The sequence below is a fragment of the Notolabrus celidotus genome, chromosome 15 (genome assembly GCF_009762535.1).
Source record: "Notolabrus celidotus isolate fNotCel1 chromosome 15, fNotCel1.pri, whole genome shotgun sequence".
Classification (NCBI taxonomy): domain Eukaryota; kingdom Metazoa; phylum Chordata; class Actinopteri; order Labriformes; family Labridae; genus Notolabrus; species Notolabrus celidotus.
The window spans coordinates 9,156,734-9,177,621 of record NC_048286.1 but is presented as its reverse complement, the minus strand read 5'-3'; the positions used below and the strand labels follow the sequence as shown (position 1 = coordinate 9,177,621).

Below are 20,888 nucleotides of genomic sequence, written 5' to 3'. Positions count from 1 at the left end.
CAAGAGAAGGAGTTCTGCTTGATTTAGGCAAATCAGGAACATTTGACAGGATTACTCTTTGACTTTAGAAACACCATGAATTATGCAGACTCACTCTGTTCTTTGCTGCCGTCTCCAGCATTGAACTTTTTCTGTCTGCTACATGACCATGCAGAATGTAACACTCAACTGGCCTTACTAAAGGCTGCTGCCATTATGTTCTGCTACATTACAAGATGTTTTTCCACAGGCCCACGTGGTCAGGGTAAACATTTAAATGGATTATAATTGCTTTTAAAAGCAGAATATTGAGATCTCAAGTGTAAGCAGAGGGGAAGGTTTAGAATGAGAGGGGTCTGCATGAAGACACACAACCAAGAGGCAACCTCCAGTCCCACAATATGAAGCCCATGCCAAAGTGTTATAAACTGCAGTTCATTGAGCATCCACTTGAGGCTGGTAGCAGAAACACCAGAAACCACATACACACCCATTCAAAAAAGACGATCTTTACATGATAAACATGTTTACAGCCTGGTACAAAAAATGGCTTCGGTCTGAATAGCTCATTTCTCTATCGGCACACACTGTACAGGGGGTGATTTTTTTCTAACCCGACAGTTCAGAAGATATTAAGATTACAAGTTTTGCCCATTTAAGGACATGACTGACTTGATTGACAGGCGGGAACACTGTAGCTGTTGGCTGAGAGGCTCAAACCCCACCTCTTTACCTCATACTAAGTTTGGTTGAGTTCCGCATTTCCGATATGGCTCCCGCCGACGAATGGCTTCAAAACAGCGCTCAGGAACAGATAGGTGATGTCACAGATACTACGTCCATTATTTATACAGTCTGTGCTCACAACTGACTCGTAGTAAAACTTTGAGCGCTGTTTGATTAAACAAACGTTTTACATTTTTGCTGCAGAGAAAGAAAAAGAAAAGAAAGAAATACCATGAATTGAAAAAATTATGTAAAAACATTACCTTTTTACAGAAGAAGATTTCCTTGAATTTGAAAGAAAATGATTAAAAAATGGAAACAATTATAATGCTTTCATTATAGTTGGAAACCAAAACTGCAATTTACAATAAGATGCAATTTTCAGCCATTTAAAACCGGTGAATATAAAGCTTTTAAATTACCTAAAATGCAAACAAGTGTCCAAAATGATGGATTCAAATGTCATTTTCTGCTAGCTCAATAATATAAAATCCAATCTGGTTAATTCTACTTTATTCAAACCAAGATAATCTACGTAATCCTCACCCCAGAGAAGTTTAAACCATAAAATGAAAGACAATTTTGGTTTTAATAAAACCTACCGACCTCTTTTATTGTGACAGTGAAACTTTACACCAGTAGTTTCCATTTATAGTGACACCATATACATGCTAAGCTAAATCTGATGCTTAAAGTACACACAGATCTCCTGAAATCTGATGTAAATAAGAAACATTATTTCATAGTCACATTTTCACATCCTAGATAAAAGATGTCAATAAACCGGTTTGTTGTTTGGACATCAGGACAGTTGAAAGCACCTCAGGGATCACCGAGCCTTTAGCAGAGGTGTCTCCATTTAGTATCGTGTTACAGTTGTTACGTTTGTGTGTGTGTGACAGCTGTCAGCCCTGCAGCTACGAGGAGGGGTGGCATCAAACATGTATGGCTGTACAGCTCGGGATGGGCCCAGACGTGTCAAAAAACGCCAGCTATTCCCCTCCATGTAACCTCCAGAAGCCCTCGGGGGGGTTCATGGGTGTGGGGGTAAGGGTTGCGGGGATGGGCCCAGCTGTGGTGTTCTCTGGCTAATGGCACCCAGGACAGATGGCAGTCCCTCATCCTGTACTTAGTGTGAATGTGTGTGTGAGGCTCCATGTACTCTGGCCACTTTTAAACAGAATGCATTACAATCACAAATGGACCTTTTAAGTGTAGGTTTGCACAGAGCATGTGGTGTCGGTTATCAACGATGTAATGCAGATACTGTACATACTGATAGACCCATGTTTGTCTGTGACTTGAGACATGAAACCCCACTGTGACATGTTGCTCATCAGTCTGCTGAGTGAGATCTGATTTCTGGTTTGTTTGGTGCTGGACACAGACTGTGATTAACTGCGGCTAAGTTTGATTGATATTGGAAATGAGTAATGGGGTTTAGAGATTCATGGTGCAGTTTTTCTTTCCGAGGAAGGTTTCCGTCCAGAAGAAGACAAGTAGATAAATGCATGCTGCTGCTCCTTCTTAAGAAAATATCTGCTTTTATCTGCAAGCACGAGTGATAACGTTTGAGTTATCCATCTGGATATGGCTAAGTGAACCACTGTTTCAGTGTGCTAATCTACAAGATAAATTTGCTGCCATCTTTGACATTAAGTGCTTGTGTTCTGCCTTTTCTTCAGGGAATGTTTCTTTCTCTTCAAAGAGAAAGTCTAAGGCCCCATAGGCTAACAGTCCTCGTCGCAGAGGTTGTCTGTTCCACTCCAGGCAACGACTGTTTGCTGCATGTCTTCCCCCACTTTCTACTCCCTGCATTTCCGGTCTCTCTTTAGCTGTCCTATCAAACAAAGGCAAAAAAATCCCTCTTTCTTTCCACTCAGGATGCTTGTCAGTGTTGGTGCTCATTTCTGAGGTCTGGTCTTGATTGATTCCTCAGATCTACAGGTGTACAGTTAGCAACACATGCTGCACGTCCTGTAATAAGTGAGCTTCAGAAGCCGGTTCAACTTTGGATCTGTTATCTTTTCTTCAGAATCCTGAGTCTCTTGTAAAACCTTTTATCCCCTCTCCTCTTTTATCAGCAGTGATTAAAAACTGAAAGGTAACAGCTTCTCATTATCAGGCTGTGAACATTAACTACTACTGAAGGTGTGCTATCTGGGAGTTGTGATTGTACAGCCTTTAGTTACTTGCAAATGTTTGAACGTAGACCTTTTTAAGGGATTCAGAAGGATTTGGATCTCAGGATTGGGTTCAAAACCAGCTTTGAATATGATTACATTCACCCCCACTTCTGTTCTCCTTCAGGATGCAAAATGTATCATCCATAGAGCAGCAGAGTGCATTTAAAGTGTGACAGATAGAGACGTTTCCTCCGTGTTTGACTGTATTTCAAACTGATAAGAAATACTGGTGCAATCTTCCAGCGCTCCTGTATTCTAGCAGTAAAGCAGGGCACTAAATGATGTGAATTCAGCTTTCTGAATGCATAATGTATGTGCCAGTCCATGCTAAAGGCCACACACAAGGCCACTGTGTGGGCTGTTGTGTGGCCCTGTGAAGAGTGCCTGTCACCAGTGACTGAACGTATTCTTCCTCCATTTCTATGGTGCTAAGATGTTCCTTTCCTCCTTTCCTCCCCTCTGACCATAGTTCCTGCTTCATGGCGGGGGCTGAGGGGAAGCAAAGGTTAGCTGTGCAGCCATCATCTGTCAGCTGATCAGCAAACCGCTCCTTAACACATGACACGACAGAGAAGCAGGGAGGTGTTGACAAGATTCTGGCTGCTTTGGTGTTTTCTTTCATTTCATCTCACTTTATGTTCTTTTAAGAATTGCAAGCCAGGACTGCAGTTCAGACCTTATGATTCAATCTTCTTCCACACGTCTGCTGCACAGATCTCTACTCAGGATTCAGTTATCTAAACACCCTGCTTTAAAGCACCTGATGTTACTGAGGTTGAACCTGAGAAAGCGTGTGATCAGCATGTTGCATTCACTGACCCTTGGTGCTCCAGACTGCTACAACAGCAAGGGCAGAAATGCAGAAATAACACAAGACTCCCAAGTGTTTGGACTGTTTTCCACGTCCAGCTTTACGGCTGTTTCGAGTCAACATTAATCTGATCCACTTAAACACTACCAGATTGAAGTCTGAAGTTGTTTTTGTTGCTTGGCAAAGCTTTATTAACTTTATATTTTAATCCTGTTAAAATAAGTCCACAGAGATTTGAACCCAGAGCTTGTTAGAAAAAATGAATCACCCGGAGTACGATCCTGAAATACCAGAGATATTGAAAAGGCAATGCATATTTCAACAAGACATAATGCTGGTCATTTGAGACTCTGTGCAAATAATCTGGACTGTGGAGCTTTAGCAGAGACAATGAAACGTTTATTTCAGCTCAGCTCAAACTATTTTGCAGTAATGCATCTGTCACAGAGTTTAACAAGAACAAAACATCACAGAGGCATGAAGAGGGCATGGACTCCAGCTGTTAATAATTCAGTTATGTGCCTCCAGTGGTGTTCACAGCAGGACACGTGGAGCCAGGCACATATGAGCCAAATTTAGTCCTGTGTGAATTTGTGTCTGACGAGAAATTGTAAAACATCTTGACCATGTGGTTGGAAATGATCAATGTCATATTAGGTTTCTATTTGTTCTGCAGTGCTTTGACTTTTTGAGCCGTACTGCCCAGAAGTAACTGATGCAAGTTTTCATGCACTATGTCAAAAGTTTAGGGGATCACCTCGGCCCAGTGCGGCTTTTGTTGATCCACATTCTGCTATCCCCGGCCAAGGCTGAAGTCAGAGATCCTCCCCTGAATCCTCCCTCACCGGAGTAAACAGCACACTATAAATAGAGCTCAGGGAGACGCAGGCCAACATCAGAATGACAGGCATCCGTAGTACAAACCCCGGACTCTGAGCAGCAGCGTTGTTGTCCTGCAAACACGCCCTTCAACCTCACATCCCAATGTCAGAGCCCGTGGGTACGGTTAAGAACAGGGGCCCCCGGTGCGATCTGTCATCTCTGTTTTGCAGAACTGGCCATTGGATGTTTCCTTTCATTACCCAGTTTTAGGCCCTGGGGATTGCAACTGTCGCTGGTATGCAGCTATTCTCAGAGGGAGAAGGTCATGCTATGAAAGAAGTGTACCCGCGCGGTTCAGATGCTTTGAATGGTTGTTTGTAAATACTCTGCTCAGGCAGTGTGAGGCCAAGAGAGAGGTTGTTAAACAGTGAGAACATTATTGTTTATTATTTTCTTAACATGTTTTACTTACTTGGTTCTATTCCTGAAATATATAGTTATTTAATCTAGCTTTCCATTGACAAAAAATCACATTGGCGTCTATGTTAACATCTGTTTAGGTCACATGGTCTCAGTCCTGCTTATGCTCTGGTTACAGCCTCTGAAATACACAGGGCCTCTTGGTATCTGAGATGCATTATATATGAACAAAATCGTGTAATTAGATGATAAAATTGATTCAGCTGTAAAAAAAAAAATAATAATAACTGGAATATTGCGATAACATTTTTAAAACACAGATTCAGTTTTAGAAGTCAGTGCTTACCCTGAGGTTGCAAACCTTTTTACAGCAACCTGGCTGCAATACAGGAAAAAAAAAGAAGCTGAAATCACGTCAAATAGACCCTCTGAGACGGCCAAAAAGTAGCCCAGACCAAAAAATGTGAACACATTCTTTCTCATAATAAACTGGGTTGAAGTTCTTTAACACAGAGTGAAAGTAAAACGGTAAAAGGAAACAAAGGATGTGGAACAATTAAAAAGAATCTGGAAAATCTGGAAGATTTGCTGCATGACTGTTTAATATCATCGTAAACATATATCCCTATTAGACCCACTGTTTCCTGACATTTTACAGACCAAACAAAAACAGGCCTTGTCATACTAATTGCTTACAAAAAATAATATTTCATTCCAGCCCGAGGCAAGAGTGTTTTCAAGTTTTTTATGAGCAAAGACATGGAATATATTGTAGATATTATGGATGTCAGTGCAGCAGCATTATCAGCTCTTTCCTTTTATCAGCAGCTGACACTCCTAAGATTACTGAGAACGGGACTGAAGTGCACAATAAGCCACTTAGCATATATTTCACTTTTCATTCTGCTGTCAAACAATATCCACATCCACGCATTTGCATCAGAGGGTAGCTTATCTTTACACAGAGCTGAGAGCGACAGTAGATCAATTCATAATCAGTCAGCTGACTCATCTACTTTTCCTTTTTCCTCCCACTCCAGTGTGATTTACCATGACGACTGAAACAGGCGCAGACTCGGAGGCCAAGCAGAACAAGGAGACGGAGAAGGGGAAAGCCAAAGCAGCCGAACCGACCTCGCCTCAGAACCAGACGGAGCAGCTTCCCGCCGCCGCTGGACACAGCACCCCGGCCAGGAAAGAACAGGTCAGACTCATCACAACCACAGTCACCCATCATGTCTGTATGAACCGGGCCTACAGAGAGGATCCACTCAGGGCTAAGGGAAAACCTGCAACTTTTCAGAAACTGTTATCATCTTTTGTCTTGCTCTTAAAGACACATCAGCACTTCACTCAAGGGTGTTTTTATTGTGATAACAAAGTACATAGTCCTTTAGATAAGGCTTGAGTTCCAGGAAACATCACACACCATTCAACCCACTCTGAATGAATCGTGCCTTTGTGTGGAAAAATGGAAATGAACAAGAAAATACTGACGACATGACCTCAATGCGCTCCACGGTGGTTACAGCCTGACTTCAAATGCCTCCATTAATCAGTCAGTGCTTTTATTTTGGGACTGTGGTCAAACGCAGACTATGCAAGTCCTGACTGAGTGTAGGAGTTTTCATTCCCTGCATTACGTCTGAAGATCTCACTAATTAACATAACTTTACACAGCTGTGGGGAGAATGAGTAAACCGAGCTGCTGGAGTCAACCTCATGGTTTCAGGATTTGAGATCTCTGGTCTTAAGTGGCAAAATGACCGCTAATTTTTTAGGCTTAAAAGCTGCAGTGAGTGGATAAAATATTGGATAATGTCCTTCAAGTTTATTAGCACTTAAAGCAATTTTCTGAAGAGATAAAATGGAACGTATTTGTTGGTTCCAGCCTATGATAAGGTGAAAGGTTGCTACATTTCCGTATTTTACAGCACTCTACTGTACGCAGTATATATCTGGTCTTTGACTGTTGGTTGACCAAACACAGTCAATATGTCACTTTAGGCTTTGGAAATTGTTAGGACCTTCTTTGACTATTTTACAACATTGTTTAGGCTAAACTTTACTTATTTTAAAGAGTTAATTATTTAATGTAAGAATAATCTGATCTTTATGATAAAGTCTGTTATTGTTAACACCGTTAACCCATAATGGACACTTTGACCCTTCATACTGCCGGTTAAAGCTAGATTAAGGCAGAATGAATGTCTCATCTTCAGTATGAAAGTCTCTGAGATGTGATGTAGGGACCAACTCGTCCACCGCTCTGCCAGTGCTAGAGGTATTCACAGAGGTGAGACGGGATCACTGTAAGCCGGTAGTAGGGAGGGCGCTGTGTGTGCATTAATATGTGGAGCTCTTGATGGTCTTCACCTCTCGCAGGTAACTCAACGTGATATGACTCACTGGGAAACCAATATTACATGTTTGCAGGATCGATATGAACATAAAAAGGCTTGATGATGGCGGATCTGCATGCCATGCTATTGCAGACTTGTAGTATGAACTCAGCACAACTTATGGTTAAATAGTTTATGTCAAATTTAATTTTGTAATATATTGATCAGAAATGTTCACCAGTCTGGCTCACATAAACTGTGGTGTCATGATAATTTTTGTTAAATAAACATCTAAAGTCCTGATCTTCCTTCAGGACTGGGGATTAGTTAGATCTTTATTTTTGTACAGAAGAGAGAAAAACCTCCAAGCTACGGTCTTTTGAAACCAGTAATCTCTGTCAGGTCGTGGAGTGTGGCCCGCAGCCTGATCATTTTATATCTGAGACAGCCCAAATGTTTTCTGAACACTAAGTGCTTCTCTGCAGACTCCAGCACCTGCAGCCTTCTGAGCTCTCCTCCTAATCGATCTAAAGATTGGATTTCCAGCGCCTCCAAACTGCAGGTGGAGACTGTCTGAGGCAGAAGCACAGTCTGGATTGTCCCCTAGTTTACTATTTTAAAGAAGGAGCTGGCTGTACGGGATTTGGTCTTCAGTATGATTCAGAAGACAAAATAGTTGCCAGTTTCCCCCAGTAAATAAGTTAGATTTGAAGTCTGAAAGATGTGTGGATGGAAGAAGCAGAATAAGAGAAAACAGAGGTTTAAAGAGGTTTGCCTCGGTTTGGTAAATGAAGGTTCTCAGAAGGCATTAGTGAAGGATTATCTCTAAGCCGCCCCGTCTTATTATTTTTACAGTTAAGACACATTTTTAGGCATTTAGCTTATCTTCTTATCTGGGAATTTAGTAAAAGATCGACTGGCTTCAGTTTAAAACTTGATTTTAGTCTTTTTCACCCAACTAAGGAATCAGGAGGCCAAAGTCAGGACAAACAGATGCAGACACGCAGAATAAATGGAGCTGCTTTTAAGATTCTTTTGTACTGTTTATGATCCGGCACATGATAGAGCCTGAAACTGTTATTTAAGCGTACTGATGCTGATGCTCACAACCCCTCTGACCCAGCTGTGTTGCTTTTATCATGATGTGGAAAAATGGGATGTTTCATGAGGAAGAAGAAATGGAGCATGAGTTTATGTGTGAATCATAACAGGCTGCAAAGAGAGAGAAGCAGAGAGAGGGAGAATTGATGGTACGGGGCAATATAGCTAAACATATATATATATATAACAGAATGTAATATTTGAATGCACCACCTGCTACTTCAGTGCTTGAATCAGAGACACTAAGTTCTTATTTCCATTTGATTACTCTCATTTGAAGACAAACTTGTAAATTAGATTATTTCTGCTAATATAACCTCCTGAATCTTAAACACCTGTCCTTGTTAAGGTGTTACTTATTAAGTGGATCCATATTAGTCTCCCCTAGAGTACAGTAAACAGCCCTCATTTGTCACACTGAGAATGATGGATGATGCTGTCATTGTTGAATCCGTGTGAAGTGAGAGGAACACGGCTGAGAGAAATCACAGCACTCTGACAAAACGTTGTCTGTCTCTTCTCTGAGACACAGACTCCGGGTCAGGGCGAGAGCTCTCTCTGCTCCAGCAGGTTAACACTCTGTTCAGATGAAGTGGACTGAGTTTACTGTCTGACTGCTGTGACTTTGGGTCCATAATCATTTGTATTTGTTTATTTGAAATGCATCTGTTTCCATTTCTTTAAAATTCTTACCAAAGGAAATGCAAGTGATAGTGTAATCTTCATTCTGACACTCTCTGAAAGGGGAAAGTCTTTTACCTTTCTTTTCTTTTTAATATTCATCTCTACATCTCAATGGGTCCACTGGGAGAACTGGTCTGCTTGAGCTAAAGTAGAAAAGCATAATGTGAGGAGAGTAGCCCAAAGAACATCAATGAAAATTCAAAGTATACAAATGAAAAGGTGCTTTAAATCCACTTTGTTTGCAAGTAGGAAAAGGAGCCAAATGCCTCTAATTCAGCATGAAGTCAGTCAGAAACAGCTTTGTTTTCATCCAAGTGGAAAATTGGATTTTCTCTGTTTAAGACAAAATGGCAGCACACCTCCAGCTCTCCTCAGCGGGACCCGATCACATCCACTCAGGGTCCCTGCCTCTATTTTTAGGTTCCTGCTTGTCATGTGACAGAACGAGCAGTTTTGTCAAAGAGGACCACATTAAGAAACTGACACTCAGGGCAGGCAGAAGCAGCTGGGTAAGGAAACTGTGAGCAGAGGGTATTTTTCTCCTCTGATGTGTGAACTCTTTCAACCTCAGAGTTTTGTATGTGCAGGCACAAAGTTTGTCTTACAGCAAAACATACAGAGATGTCTCACTTCAGATAAACAATGTGCAAGAAATCACAAATTTGAGTTTTCAACATACATGAATTATTTGGTTTAATCATTCTGAGTGACTCTTGTTTTTGTTCTTGCAGGAGCAGCAGGAGGAGGATCAGTCTTCTCAGAGGTCCTCTACCAGTCGTCTGTCCAGGTCTCCTTTGAGAGGAGTAAAGAAAGTGAAGATGATGCAGTGTAAAATCACCATGCTGGACGGCACCGACTTCACACTCACTGTGGAGGTGAGAGGCTGCAGGGGTTAATGTGGTCCTCTTTAGTAACCCACATCTTCTTCTCACTTTGTTGTGGGTTAAGGCTGATTTATACTTCTGCGTTGAATCAACGGCGTACCCTACGCCGGGGGTCCGCGTAGCTCCCGTACCTACGCAGAGGCCTACGCATATAGCTGACGTGCACCTCCTCCAAAATGTAACTCCCCGTAGAGCCGACGCGGACCGCAAGCTTTGTGATTGGTCCGCTCGGCGGCTTTGTCTTTCCCGCATTTACAACACTTCCGGGATCCCGGACATCGGCCGCACATTGGCCGTGTATTTCATCTCCTCCTCTCTATTCTTCATGTAATCATGTCTGTATGATAAACAGCAACATGTATCAGCTGTAGATTAACAGAACACGCTCTGAATCTCTATGGAAAAGGAAACAGAGATCGTAGCGGGACCGGAAGCAGGCGGCCGGCAATCAGAGAGACCGCACTGAGGCGTTTCGGCGGAGAATTGCTGCGCGACACAGACACACCGACGCACAAGTATGTGGGGCTCATGTCCGCGTCAGCCCCTACTGCGTAGGGGAGACGCAGAAGTATAAATCAGCCTTTAGGGTTCATAAGATGCTCTACTTGTGGTTTTTTAACATCAGTGAATCGGAACTGCTCTGCTTGTGAGTTAAAAGTGTAACAGCTTCCTCGCTGCTTGGCTATTTTATGAGGTTTCTTCACAGGATGCTAATCTAAAAGTGGGGGTCAAACAAAAAACAAAAATATTAAGGTATATATCAGTTTGAATGATCATAGAGTACGTAATGCAAGAAGTCAATCTCATACGAAAGAACACACTAAAAGACAAACATTACAAAACAACACATGGATGCTCCTTCAGTAATACAACAACATGTGGAGGAATTTAAACCAGGTGTCCAAAATTGAAACTGTTGTGGACAGACAACAGTGTCTTTAAGTGTGTCTCATAAAAACATTCATCATAATGAGTTAAATAACTCCCATGTTCTGCTGCATCCTGGCTTTCCCGTCCGCCAGTCTTATTCTTGGTTTGTCGTATTAAACCAGAAACAAACCGAGCTCTTCTCACAGCTCCCCTTAGAAGTAGGATTTTATGGATTCACCACGCATTTACATTTGTTTTGTGTGAAATTGCTTTGTGGAATTAGTTCTCCCTGAAAGCTTTTCTTCATAGTCTTGAGAAAAATACAAATTATTCATATAACGCTGCTTAAATGTTAAATTCTTACATCAAAGCTCTCCCGCGATCCAGAAATAAACCCTGTGAGGAACAGAGAGCCAGGAGATGAGGAGAAACACGTGTCTTTGTGTAGTTAATGTGAGGCACGCAACAACGCTACCCTGGCAGTGAGGCTGTTATCATAGTGTAGAGAAATTGAATATGGAAATGTTTTTGTGCAGAGAAGTGTAGCACGAGTTGGTTGTTATTCATAATGGGTGAGAATGAGGAAAATGAGAGAGGAGGGTGAAGGGTTCAATGAGTTCATGCTTCTCTTGGATGGATAATGCAGCAGAAGAGTGAGACAAAGCTTAAATGTGTGAAATTTAACTGAGCAAGATAAGAGCGGTATTAACCTACATGATTTAATTAGTGTGTTGATTAATCTTAGAAAGATTTGTCAGACTTTTTTCTCTTTTTGCTGTTGTTTTGTGTCATATTGCTCTGTAGGTTCGGGTGTTTTTTCCAGTAGGTTCTCTATGTAGCCTCCAGAGAAAAATCCTCTCATTATCTACAGTTTTAAGTTTCCAGCATGCAGAAATAACCCATCACATGCAACCCATAGAGTGTCCAGGAAAATGTGAGTGTCAGAGCCCCACATTATAATCGCTTCTTTCTGCCATCAACAGTCATTCTTTCTCTCCCACCATTAAGCATGCAGGAATAAATCCAAACGCTGAACTTACTTGACATTTCACTCTACATTTTTCCCGCTTAGCAACAGAAAGTTGAGCCTCTTCTCAAAGTTGAAAGACTGGAGTCAAAATATGCACAGGCTGCACAGGGATGATGATGAGACCCTCCTCCTCCTCAAATCTTCTTTGAGCAGATTCCTTCTCACCGGGGGTTTGGATGGAGGGATTAGCTGGCTGTTTCTGTGGTGGTGAGGAGGTGACCGTGAAATAGGATCTTTGTTGGAGGGAATCAGTGTCATTGAGTGTCTGTATGTCAGGGTAATTACTCCCACCGTGGCAGAAGACAGACTTTAAAGGACAGTGATCTGGAAGTGTGGACTTCTTGGCCTTGAGACGGGTGCACACAATGTGTTTTAAGTGCTATTCACCTGAACACAAAAGATAAAGGAGATGAATTCATTTCACTTCCGTATCCAGGCTTTATACAGGATGAAATAAACGTCTAATCCAAACTACAAAAATATAATCACTTTATTGTATCCTGCTCTCAATCCAAAACCAACCTACCTCTGACACTCACACTGTTTCTCCTGCACTATATCTAACCTTATTCTTGCAGCTCACATTTTGATTCTACCTTTAATGTAGCATCATGGTCCTGTAGGGACAAAACTTATCCCACTGTAGACTTGTAACGAGTATAAAAGACAAAGAAAACATGACTTAAAAATAGAATAGGATGCATTTAAAACAAACATTTCCTCAATCCAGTACTTATCTTCCATAACTTTTAGGAGCTTGCAGGACACAGATTAAAATAAAAGATGATCAAAACTGAAAAAACAGAGACACCCTGAGTCAGGTTTATTTTTTTGTGTGTATCAAATTCCCAAAACACTGGACCCTACATTTAATGTGACTCTCTTAGCTTCCATCTCTTTAAACACTCCATGCTTCATAGACTCAAATCCCTTTTGAACTCCGTGTGTTGTCTTTTAATGAAGACATCTTTTTGAGCTACTGAAGACATTATTCTACTGTTTTTACAAAGCAGCAACCTCCACCCGTGAGAATTGAAGCCAATGCCGAAGTGTTAAAAACTGCAGTTCCTCGAGTGTCCGTTGAGGTTGGCTCCGGAAGTACCAGAATACACACCAATTCAAAAAGCCGCTCTTTACAGCAGAAATAAACATGTTTACAGCCTGCTACAAAAAAACAGTGTAGTCTGGATAGCTAATTTCTCAATCGGCCCACACTGTACAGGGGGTGAATTATTTCATAATGCGGCAATTTCGAAGGTATTAAGATTATGAGTTTTCCATCATGAGAGGCACAGCTGACTTGATTGACAGGCGGGAACACTGTAGCTGTTGGCGAGGAGGCTCAAAACCTGCCTCTTTACGTCACACCCGCTCAACAGCAGTTGGGTTGACTTCAGCATTTCCAATATGGCTGCCGCCAACAATTGGCCTCTAAAGAACACTTCAGAAACAGATGGGTGACGTCATGGATACTGCGTCCATTATTTATACAGTCTATGGTCCAGAGGGGTGGCACTGGCCCCCTTAGTACCTTCTGATCAGAAAACCCAAAATCTTAAACTATTTGCTGTCAGAAGCATGATGTATTTTAAAATCCACCATCTGGGATGTGTTTGCTGTACCTTTTGGAGAAACATCTTTGTTTTTAAGTCCTTAAAAGATCAAGCTCAGAAGATTTACGTATGTGTCGCCACGTGTACTTCTTTTAAAAGTAAAAATAAACATATGGATATAAAAGTTGTGTGATACTAAAACATAAGTTGTTACAGTAGGTAGTGAAGACAGAGAGCGTAAATGGTAGTTATTTGTGTGAGTGCAGATAGCCTGGCCACCCCTGCCTATGTTGAGGCCCCAGTTGGGTCTCCCCAGTCAAAAAGGCCTGGACACACCCCTGTCTTTTGGGCCAGTATCCCCAGATATAACCTAATGAAAAATGTTAGAAAGCTTATCATTACTCAGGGAGTTTGATTTTTTTAATTACTAAAGAGAAAATCAATAACTGGCCTTTTGAGGGCTTCTGGTTCTTTCATTTTAAGAGGCTCTTTAGAGAAAATGTTGTTAAATATCCTGAAGACATATTAAGTAACAACATCACATGCACCAGAATGGGCTTTTAGTTCATCCACAAAAGCCCTTCAAATCTTATCTAATCTATTGGAAACCCTTTGAAAGCATCATGATGGCTCTCACGGGTTTATCCTCGTATAATTAACTGGACAGATTTGACTAATCCCAGTAAATGGTGTTGATTTCTTCACTGTAACACATTTCCAGTGTGTCTGGTAGCAACTGTAGAGTAATGAATCACAACGTCCCATCTGTTTACTATGCTGTAATCCCGTCCCGTCCCCCACCGACAGGACTGCCAGGCTGAGGCTCCTTTGGCACCCGTCTGACCTCTCTTCACTTTGTAGCACTCGTACACTCATTAGATGAGAAAGCTCAAAGTTGACCTTGGATTAACTTGTATTAGATGGTGTGTAAGCAGAGGGGACACAGTTAGACATTGAAAAGTATCTTTAATGAGCAACCTGAGCAGAAGAATTTTAAAGTTTTACCTGCCTAAACGTTATCTGCAGCTTTCAGTGTCAGCATAAAGCATCTCTCACATTTTACAGTATTCCTTCAACAACTGCTGTAGGATCATCATGTGACTTATGCTAATGGTTTAAAACCTCAAAAAATTAATTGAGAGGAATTTAATCTTTTATTTATTGTAATCACAAAATAATAGAAGTCATGGCCTTTGTGTGATTTTACTTTATTATGGCAGTGTTGATATCATGGTAGCTTAAAAATGTAAACAAAGAGTATTTATGTGCACATCCTTACTTAAACACATACTTTAGAGGGCTGAATCCAAAAAGGAAATAAATCTCAAGCCTAGGAACGCTGGCCAATTAAAACACAGCTCTCTTTTATTAATTCTGGCTACGTTTCTGCAAGTTTTATTGACCAACCCTTTCCTTTTATAACAAGGATATTTTGGCATTTATGAATGTGATTTGGTAATTATGATGTCAAGGGTCCTTTTTTGCCATTTATATCCCTCATTTTCTTTCTTTTGGAAGACCTGTGGTTGGATGAGTCACTGCAAATAAAATGTTAAAGGGAGCTTTGAGTCCACTGCAGGTTTGTTTGCTGGTTAAGAGAAAAATAATTACAATACAGAGGAATTAAAGAAATGCAGGCCGAGTCAGGCAAGCAAGCCATTGTACGGTCACATTCATGCACTTTGCGAGTGGCTGTCTCCTCTGCTCTGAAAAAGGCTGTGCCAGAATCAGGTTGCTTTTCAAAAAGAGCAGTCATACAGAATCAAGCAGAGTTTTTACATGTAGCAATAACGCAGCCGCAGGATCACACAGTTTCAATGCTGATAGTTGGACTTTACTTTAAACAGGTTAATCTAACTCCCTGACACCCTGACTGTGAATTTCTTTTCAAGAATTAGATGCAATTAGATCATGTAGAGAAGCCCGAGTGGCTGTGCTTTCTGTGACATTTTTTCAGTGCTTTAATTTGCAGATTCACAGTTAACTATTTTACAAGCTTTTTGACCTTGAGATGTTTTATTGCAAGAAAACAAAAGGTTCCTTCCTTGTCATAAAAAACTTTTTTCATATTTATGATATACAGTATGACAATGTACTATAAAAGTATATAACATAATTATAAGTCTTTGCCTACATTTTATCAACAATAAGGAGATCCATTCAAGCATGCCACAGTGATTTCATAACAACTGGAGCTTCAAATTTAAGCTGAAAATGTACCCTCACAGGATGACACATTATTGATAGACAATTTCGGAAGTATTAATCAAAGTCCAACTCAGACCAGCTTCAATTAATTTTGTCCCCTTTTTTTGAGATTTCTCATTTTGAGAAATTATATATTATAATCCTGATCCTCAATTTTAAAAACATGGCTTGAGCCTTTAATTCCAAGAAAAACACATTTCATCCTGAAATAATGAGATAACCAGCTGGTGATTACTGGAAAGGGAGATAATGCTGCAATTAGAGCTGGGCGATATTGAAAGAGATGTTATCACGACAACGTTTTTCGTATCATTTGATATCGATAATGATCACGATAATTATCAGTTCATTATTTAATGTATATTTAAAGGCAAATTTTTGGTCCTGAGTGAAAGTCGTTAGCTTGTATCTGGATTTAGTTCTCTGATAAGCTTCTTGAATCCTTCATTTTCAACGGTGTTAACAGGAAGCAGGGCTTTCGTATAAGATGAGGTTTTCACGATGGTCGCGGTGGACATTTAACGTGATAGAAATGCACAGCAGAAGTTGTCTCTGTGCTCTTCCTTATATAATTATACTGGGAAAATTATACTGGGATAAATATCGTTATCAAATTATCACCCAGCCCTAGTTGCAATAAGTTATTTAATTTTAATTGTCATCTAAAGTATCCAAAGTTTGTTAACCAGAAAACAGAATAATTATCTCTTAAACTGTGATCCACTCAACTTTGTTTCACTTCTGTAACTCCACACAAACACACATATGCACACACACACACACACACACACACACACACACACACACACACACACACACACACACACACACACACACACACACACACACACACACACACACACACACACACACACACACAGAGCACCAACAGCTTTCCTAACTTTACACACACAGCAGTGTGTCCCACCACACTTCTGACCTTTAAACAACATTTAGCAGCAGCATGTTTTATAAAATATTCCATCACGACAGGTGATCCTCGTGTGGTCGAGACTTGTTGATGATGCAGCATTTGGCAACGATAGAGCAGAATGACATCGGCAGAAACCAGCTGCACATAACTTTCAAAACAGCATCATGAAAAGGATTCCACTGAACATGAGACACCGACTTGAATCAGAGCATCAACAGTAGGGGTGCACTGCAGGATGTCTCTCTCTCTGATCGCCTTCAGAGTATGTGGGAAGTGCTGCAGGTTATCAGACACAGGAGGCAGGAAGCAACAAGAGATGGTCTAAATCATAGGTCACAGATGGAAATCTTATTTGGATAGCATAAAAAAATGTAAAAATGGTCGATATTATACATGGGTGACTGATAAATAAGCTTGGGCACTTCTTCCTGCAGTATGTAGGAAACACTGATCAGACATCTTACCCTTAACTCAAATAAATCAGATGTATTAATGTGTCCTAACAGCTGAAAATGAAATACAGCAGACCTCAGCTTGTGGTGTTGGACATAATAATACAACCGAGGTCAGAGGATACTTGAGATGATTGTTACGGAGTCTCCCTCCTCCTCCTCCTCCTCCTCCTTCTTCTTCTTCTCCCCAATCATTTTTTAAAACCAGCCCAGGATGTCAAGATTTGACATTTTTATCCCCCTGACCTCGTAGTTTTCCAGCTCAACTCTGTTTCCTCCCGTGGGAAAAAATGTCTGTGCTAATCGTTTCCTATCATTTTCTGGACACAGAGCTGCTGAACCTCCCTCGCTTCACTTCAGAGGGTGTTATGTCTCAGGAGAGGGGATAAAAAACCCCGTCTTACTGTGTTGTTGTTATTTATCAGAGACAGGTTTCTTTTAAATCCCTTAGGTTTAGACCCAAATATTCATCTTACCTCCAAGGAACACAACACTTCTAGAAATGAGCGGAGTCAGAAAAACAATAATGTCAAGTAGATAACTACATCTTGATCGGTCCTAAATGTCAGATCTAGCTGTTTTCATACGGAGAAGGACTGTTGGATTAGATGGATTACTGTCGAATCAAAGTCGTCATCAGTTACAACCCCACCCTGGACTGTACATCGTACAGTAACTGTTGTGATTCATTGTGCTTACCTGAACACTCTGCAGCTCCTCCATGTGTTTTTTTTAATCTAAATTAGAGTTGTACAAAGTCATTGTTTCTCCTTTGATTTGAGATTCCTCTCATTTCCTTCTGCTTTCATTCCCCCTAAAACCCAGGGGAAGACAAACTGACGTGTTGATCAGTCTGCTGCATCCACTGCACCATTCGCAAGATGTTTAAAAGACAAACAACCTCTAATGAAGTCTCAATGTTCACTAAAAGGTTCACACATCACCACCTCTTAGGTGTGTGTGGAGATTCCGTTATTAAAGCCTCAGTTTCATGTTGTGATGTGAAGCTTCTGTCACAGAAATGCAGCCAGTGTGTGACATGACTCTGCTAAATCTGGTTGAGTAGCGCTGGGAGGATTAACTCTCCTCCATCAGAGGCTTTACGGCTCTGCAGAAATCATGCAGACTTCTCCACATAAAAAATGACAAGAGGGTGTGGTCAGGACGGATGCTCATATACTGTACACATGCCATATGTTGTAGTCCATCTATTACTGCATCCTAGGATTAATTGTATCAGTGATTTATCAGCAGATTATTTCACAATCCAGTGATGAATATAATAGGCTATAAAATGTTCAACTTGAAGTATTCATTAGTAAACAGTATGTATATATTGTGAGTATAGTCACTGTAGACAAATCAATTGGGGAAATGAGATAATCTATATGTGAAACAGGAAGTAAAGATCAATGAGTGACAGATTTCTCCAGAATTATGTTGTGAAATGGGATGTGCAGCTTTTACTTCCTCCTCTCTGTGCATATACATTTACACTTGCATAGAAAAATGGGAAAGAACTAAATACTAAATTTTTTTTATTATGGTCTTTAAAAAAGAAAAAAGGTAATACATAGGTAATAATAGGAAAAAATCTCATCACAACTTTTGGAGCCCAAATTGATGTCTTCATATTTACCCTTTTGTTCAACGAACTGCCCAAAACCAAAAAACAGTTAATTTAAGACGAATAAAGCCAGTAAAGTCTCCCTTTTTAAAACTTGGAACCAGCAACTAACGGTGCTTTTCAACCACACGTACAAGGAACCTTTTAGTTCTTCACAGGACCTTAGGCTGCAGTGGAAATACAGACAACAATGGGCCACAGGAACCATTTAGTTCCTTGAAAAGAAGCCCCTGGAACTAAAAGTTCTGAACGAGTGCTGGATCAGTTGATTTATCATCACAGCTCTATTTCAAACATGCCAGCAGACCTGTGTGTTTATTACAGTGAGTATGTAAGAGTAACACCCGTACTGGGTGTTTATGACTCCTGTTGGTAGGACTAGCCGTGGCGATGGCTGTCACATGAGGAGCTGGATCAGGCTCTGTGATTTCTGTGTGGCAACTCGGCCCTTAAAATATCTCACTGCAGTAAAAGGACCAACCTCCTCTAGAGAAGAGGACATCCAGCATTCAGCTGGAGACATGAAGTCAATTTGTTTAATGCTTTGAAATAGTTAATGTCATCCTTGAGCTCAGGACGGGAAGGTGTATTTATACTCTGACGCTTTTTATAGAAGAAATCGATCCAGAGTGGGCCGTCTGGTCAAAAGCTGCTGTGAGAGGTTTAGGGTTAGACACTGCAGGACGTGTTCCACAGACACAGTGTAATGTGCTGTATCATGATGATGCTCCTATTTTGAATGCTGCTGATCTGTTAAGATGGGGATTGGGTTATTTTATGGCAAACAGCCTGAAGAAATATAATCCAATTTGATAAATAAACATCACAGCTTGTGATTGTTGTAGTTTGCACAGCTGTGGTTTCTGGTAGTTTATCATGTCCTGTATTTGCTGCCATGTTGTTGTTGTGATCTGTGTTGTCATTTACAGAACACAGGATGTTTTTTAGGCAAAAATATGACCACCCGTAACGTTTTTCTCCCACTCATTAATATTTGATCTTGAAGTAAAATCGACGGATACAAAACAGCAGTTGACAGATCTGTAAACTACTTTCTATCTTTCTTATTTGCCAAATAACACCCTTTTTCAGTTTTGATGGAATAACCCTCTTATTATGACTGTCAGTAATGGGAAGCATGATGAATTGGCTGACTTCTACTAAACTCTGTTTATAAATACTCTGTTCTTCTTTCTCTCACAGAAGCGATCCAAAGGCCACGTGCTCTTTGACAAAGTGTGTGAACACCTTAATCTACTGGAGAAGGACTACTTTGGCGTCACATACAGAGATGTAGAAAACCAGAAGGTACAGGACAATCCATAATACACTTGAACTTAGATTTATTGGATTTGTTTTTTAAGGAATTATACATTTAAATCAGGCTAATGGAAGAGACAGATATGATCGTCATCACACATTAAAACTGAAACTTTTTACTGTATCTCTGAAGCATTTACCAGAGATACAGAACACTGACAAACGGCAATCTTTGGATTTCTTAACGATGCACTATGGGAATATTAGGGTCTTAGTATTTTGCTCACACTGTGTTCTCAAAAATGCTTTTTGTCTTTTGCAGAATTGGTTGGACCCCACCAAGGAGCTGAAGAAGCAGATTAGAAGTAAGTTTGGTAATTCAATAAAGCCGCTCTAATGTTTCGCTCTGAACAGCCAAATGAGGCGTGTGCAGCTGCAAAATGCTGCTCAGATAATTTGATGTTCTTTCTGCCTCTCAGCTGGTCCCTGGAACTTTGCTTTCAATGTGAAGTTTTACCCTCCAGACCCCTCCCAGCTCAGCGAGGATATCACAAGGTAAGGGAGCTGGTAATTCAGATTCAGTGTAATGTAACCGCTGGCTGACATTTTCCTCTTTTATTTTCATGATACGTCAGTGTGTGTCAGTCCCTCTTATTAGCATTCATTGGAGAAAACATTGGTTCAAAATGTAAGAAAATGCTTCAAAAACATTCCTTATGTTGAATTAGATAACAAAAGCTAATTGTCTTCTCTTCCTACTATTACCTAGGTACTACTTGTGTCTGCAGCTGAGAGACGATGTGGTCTCAGGCCGGCTGCCCTGCTCCTTTGCCACCCACACCGTGCTGGGCTCCTACACAGCACAGTCTGAACTGGGGGACTACGACCCTGAGGAATTAGGAAGCGACTACATGAGTGAACTCCGCTTTGCACCAAACCAGACCAAAGAGCTTGAGGAGAAGGTCATGGAACTCCACAAGACCTACAAGTGAGTCTCAG

General features: G+C 40.8%; 1 protein-coding gene and 1 non-coding gene across 8 annotated transcripts in view; both read left to right on the top strand.

Annotated features, from left to right (window-relative positions):
* LOC117826402 (band 4.1-like protein 2) overlaps positions 1–20,888 on the top strand; it is a 70,129-nt gene that overhangs the window by 20,365 nt on the left and 28,876 nt on the right. For 5 of the 7 annotated variants that reach the window (XM_034702417.1, XM_034702416.1, XM_034702418.1 and 2 more), the window contains exons 2-7: positions 5,985–6,148; positions 9,803–9,946; positions 19,833–19,937; positions 20,212–20,254; positions 20,369–20,444; positions 20,659–20,877. In XM_034702417.1, coding sequence (XP_034558308.1) covers positions 5,996–6,148; positions 9,803–9,946; positions 19,833–19,937; positions 20,212–20,254; positions 20,369–20,444; positions 20,659–20,877 — 740 coding nt within the window. In that variant the 5' untranslated portion in view covers positions 5,985–5,995. The remainder of the gene's footprint in view (positions 1–5,984; positions 6,149–9,802; positions 9,947–19,832; positions 19,938–20,211; positions 20,255–20,368; positions 20,445–20,658; positions 20,878–20,888) is intronic. The other 2 variants (XM_034702420.1, XM_034702419.1) reach the window with 1 other exon arrangement.
* LOC117827441 lies at positions 85–213 on the top strand. Its single transcript, XR_004634216.1, has one exon. It is a non-coding gene; the product is annotated as a small nucleolar RNA SNORA77 (small nucleolar RNA).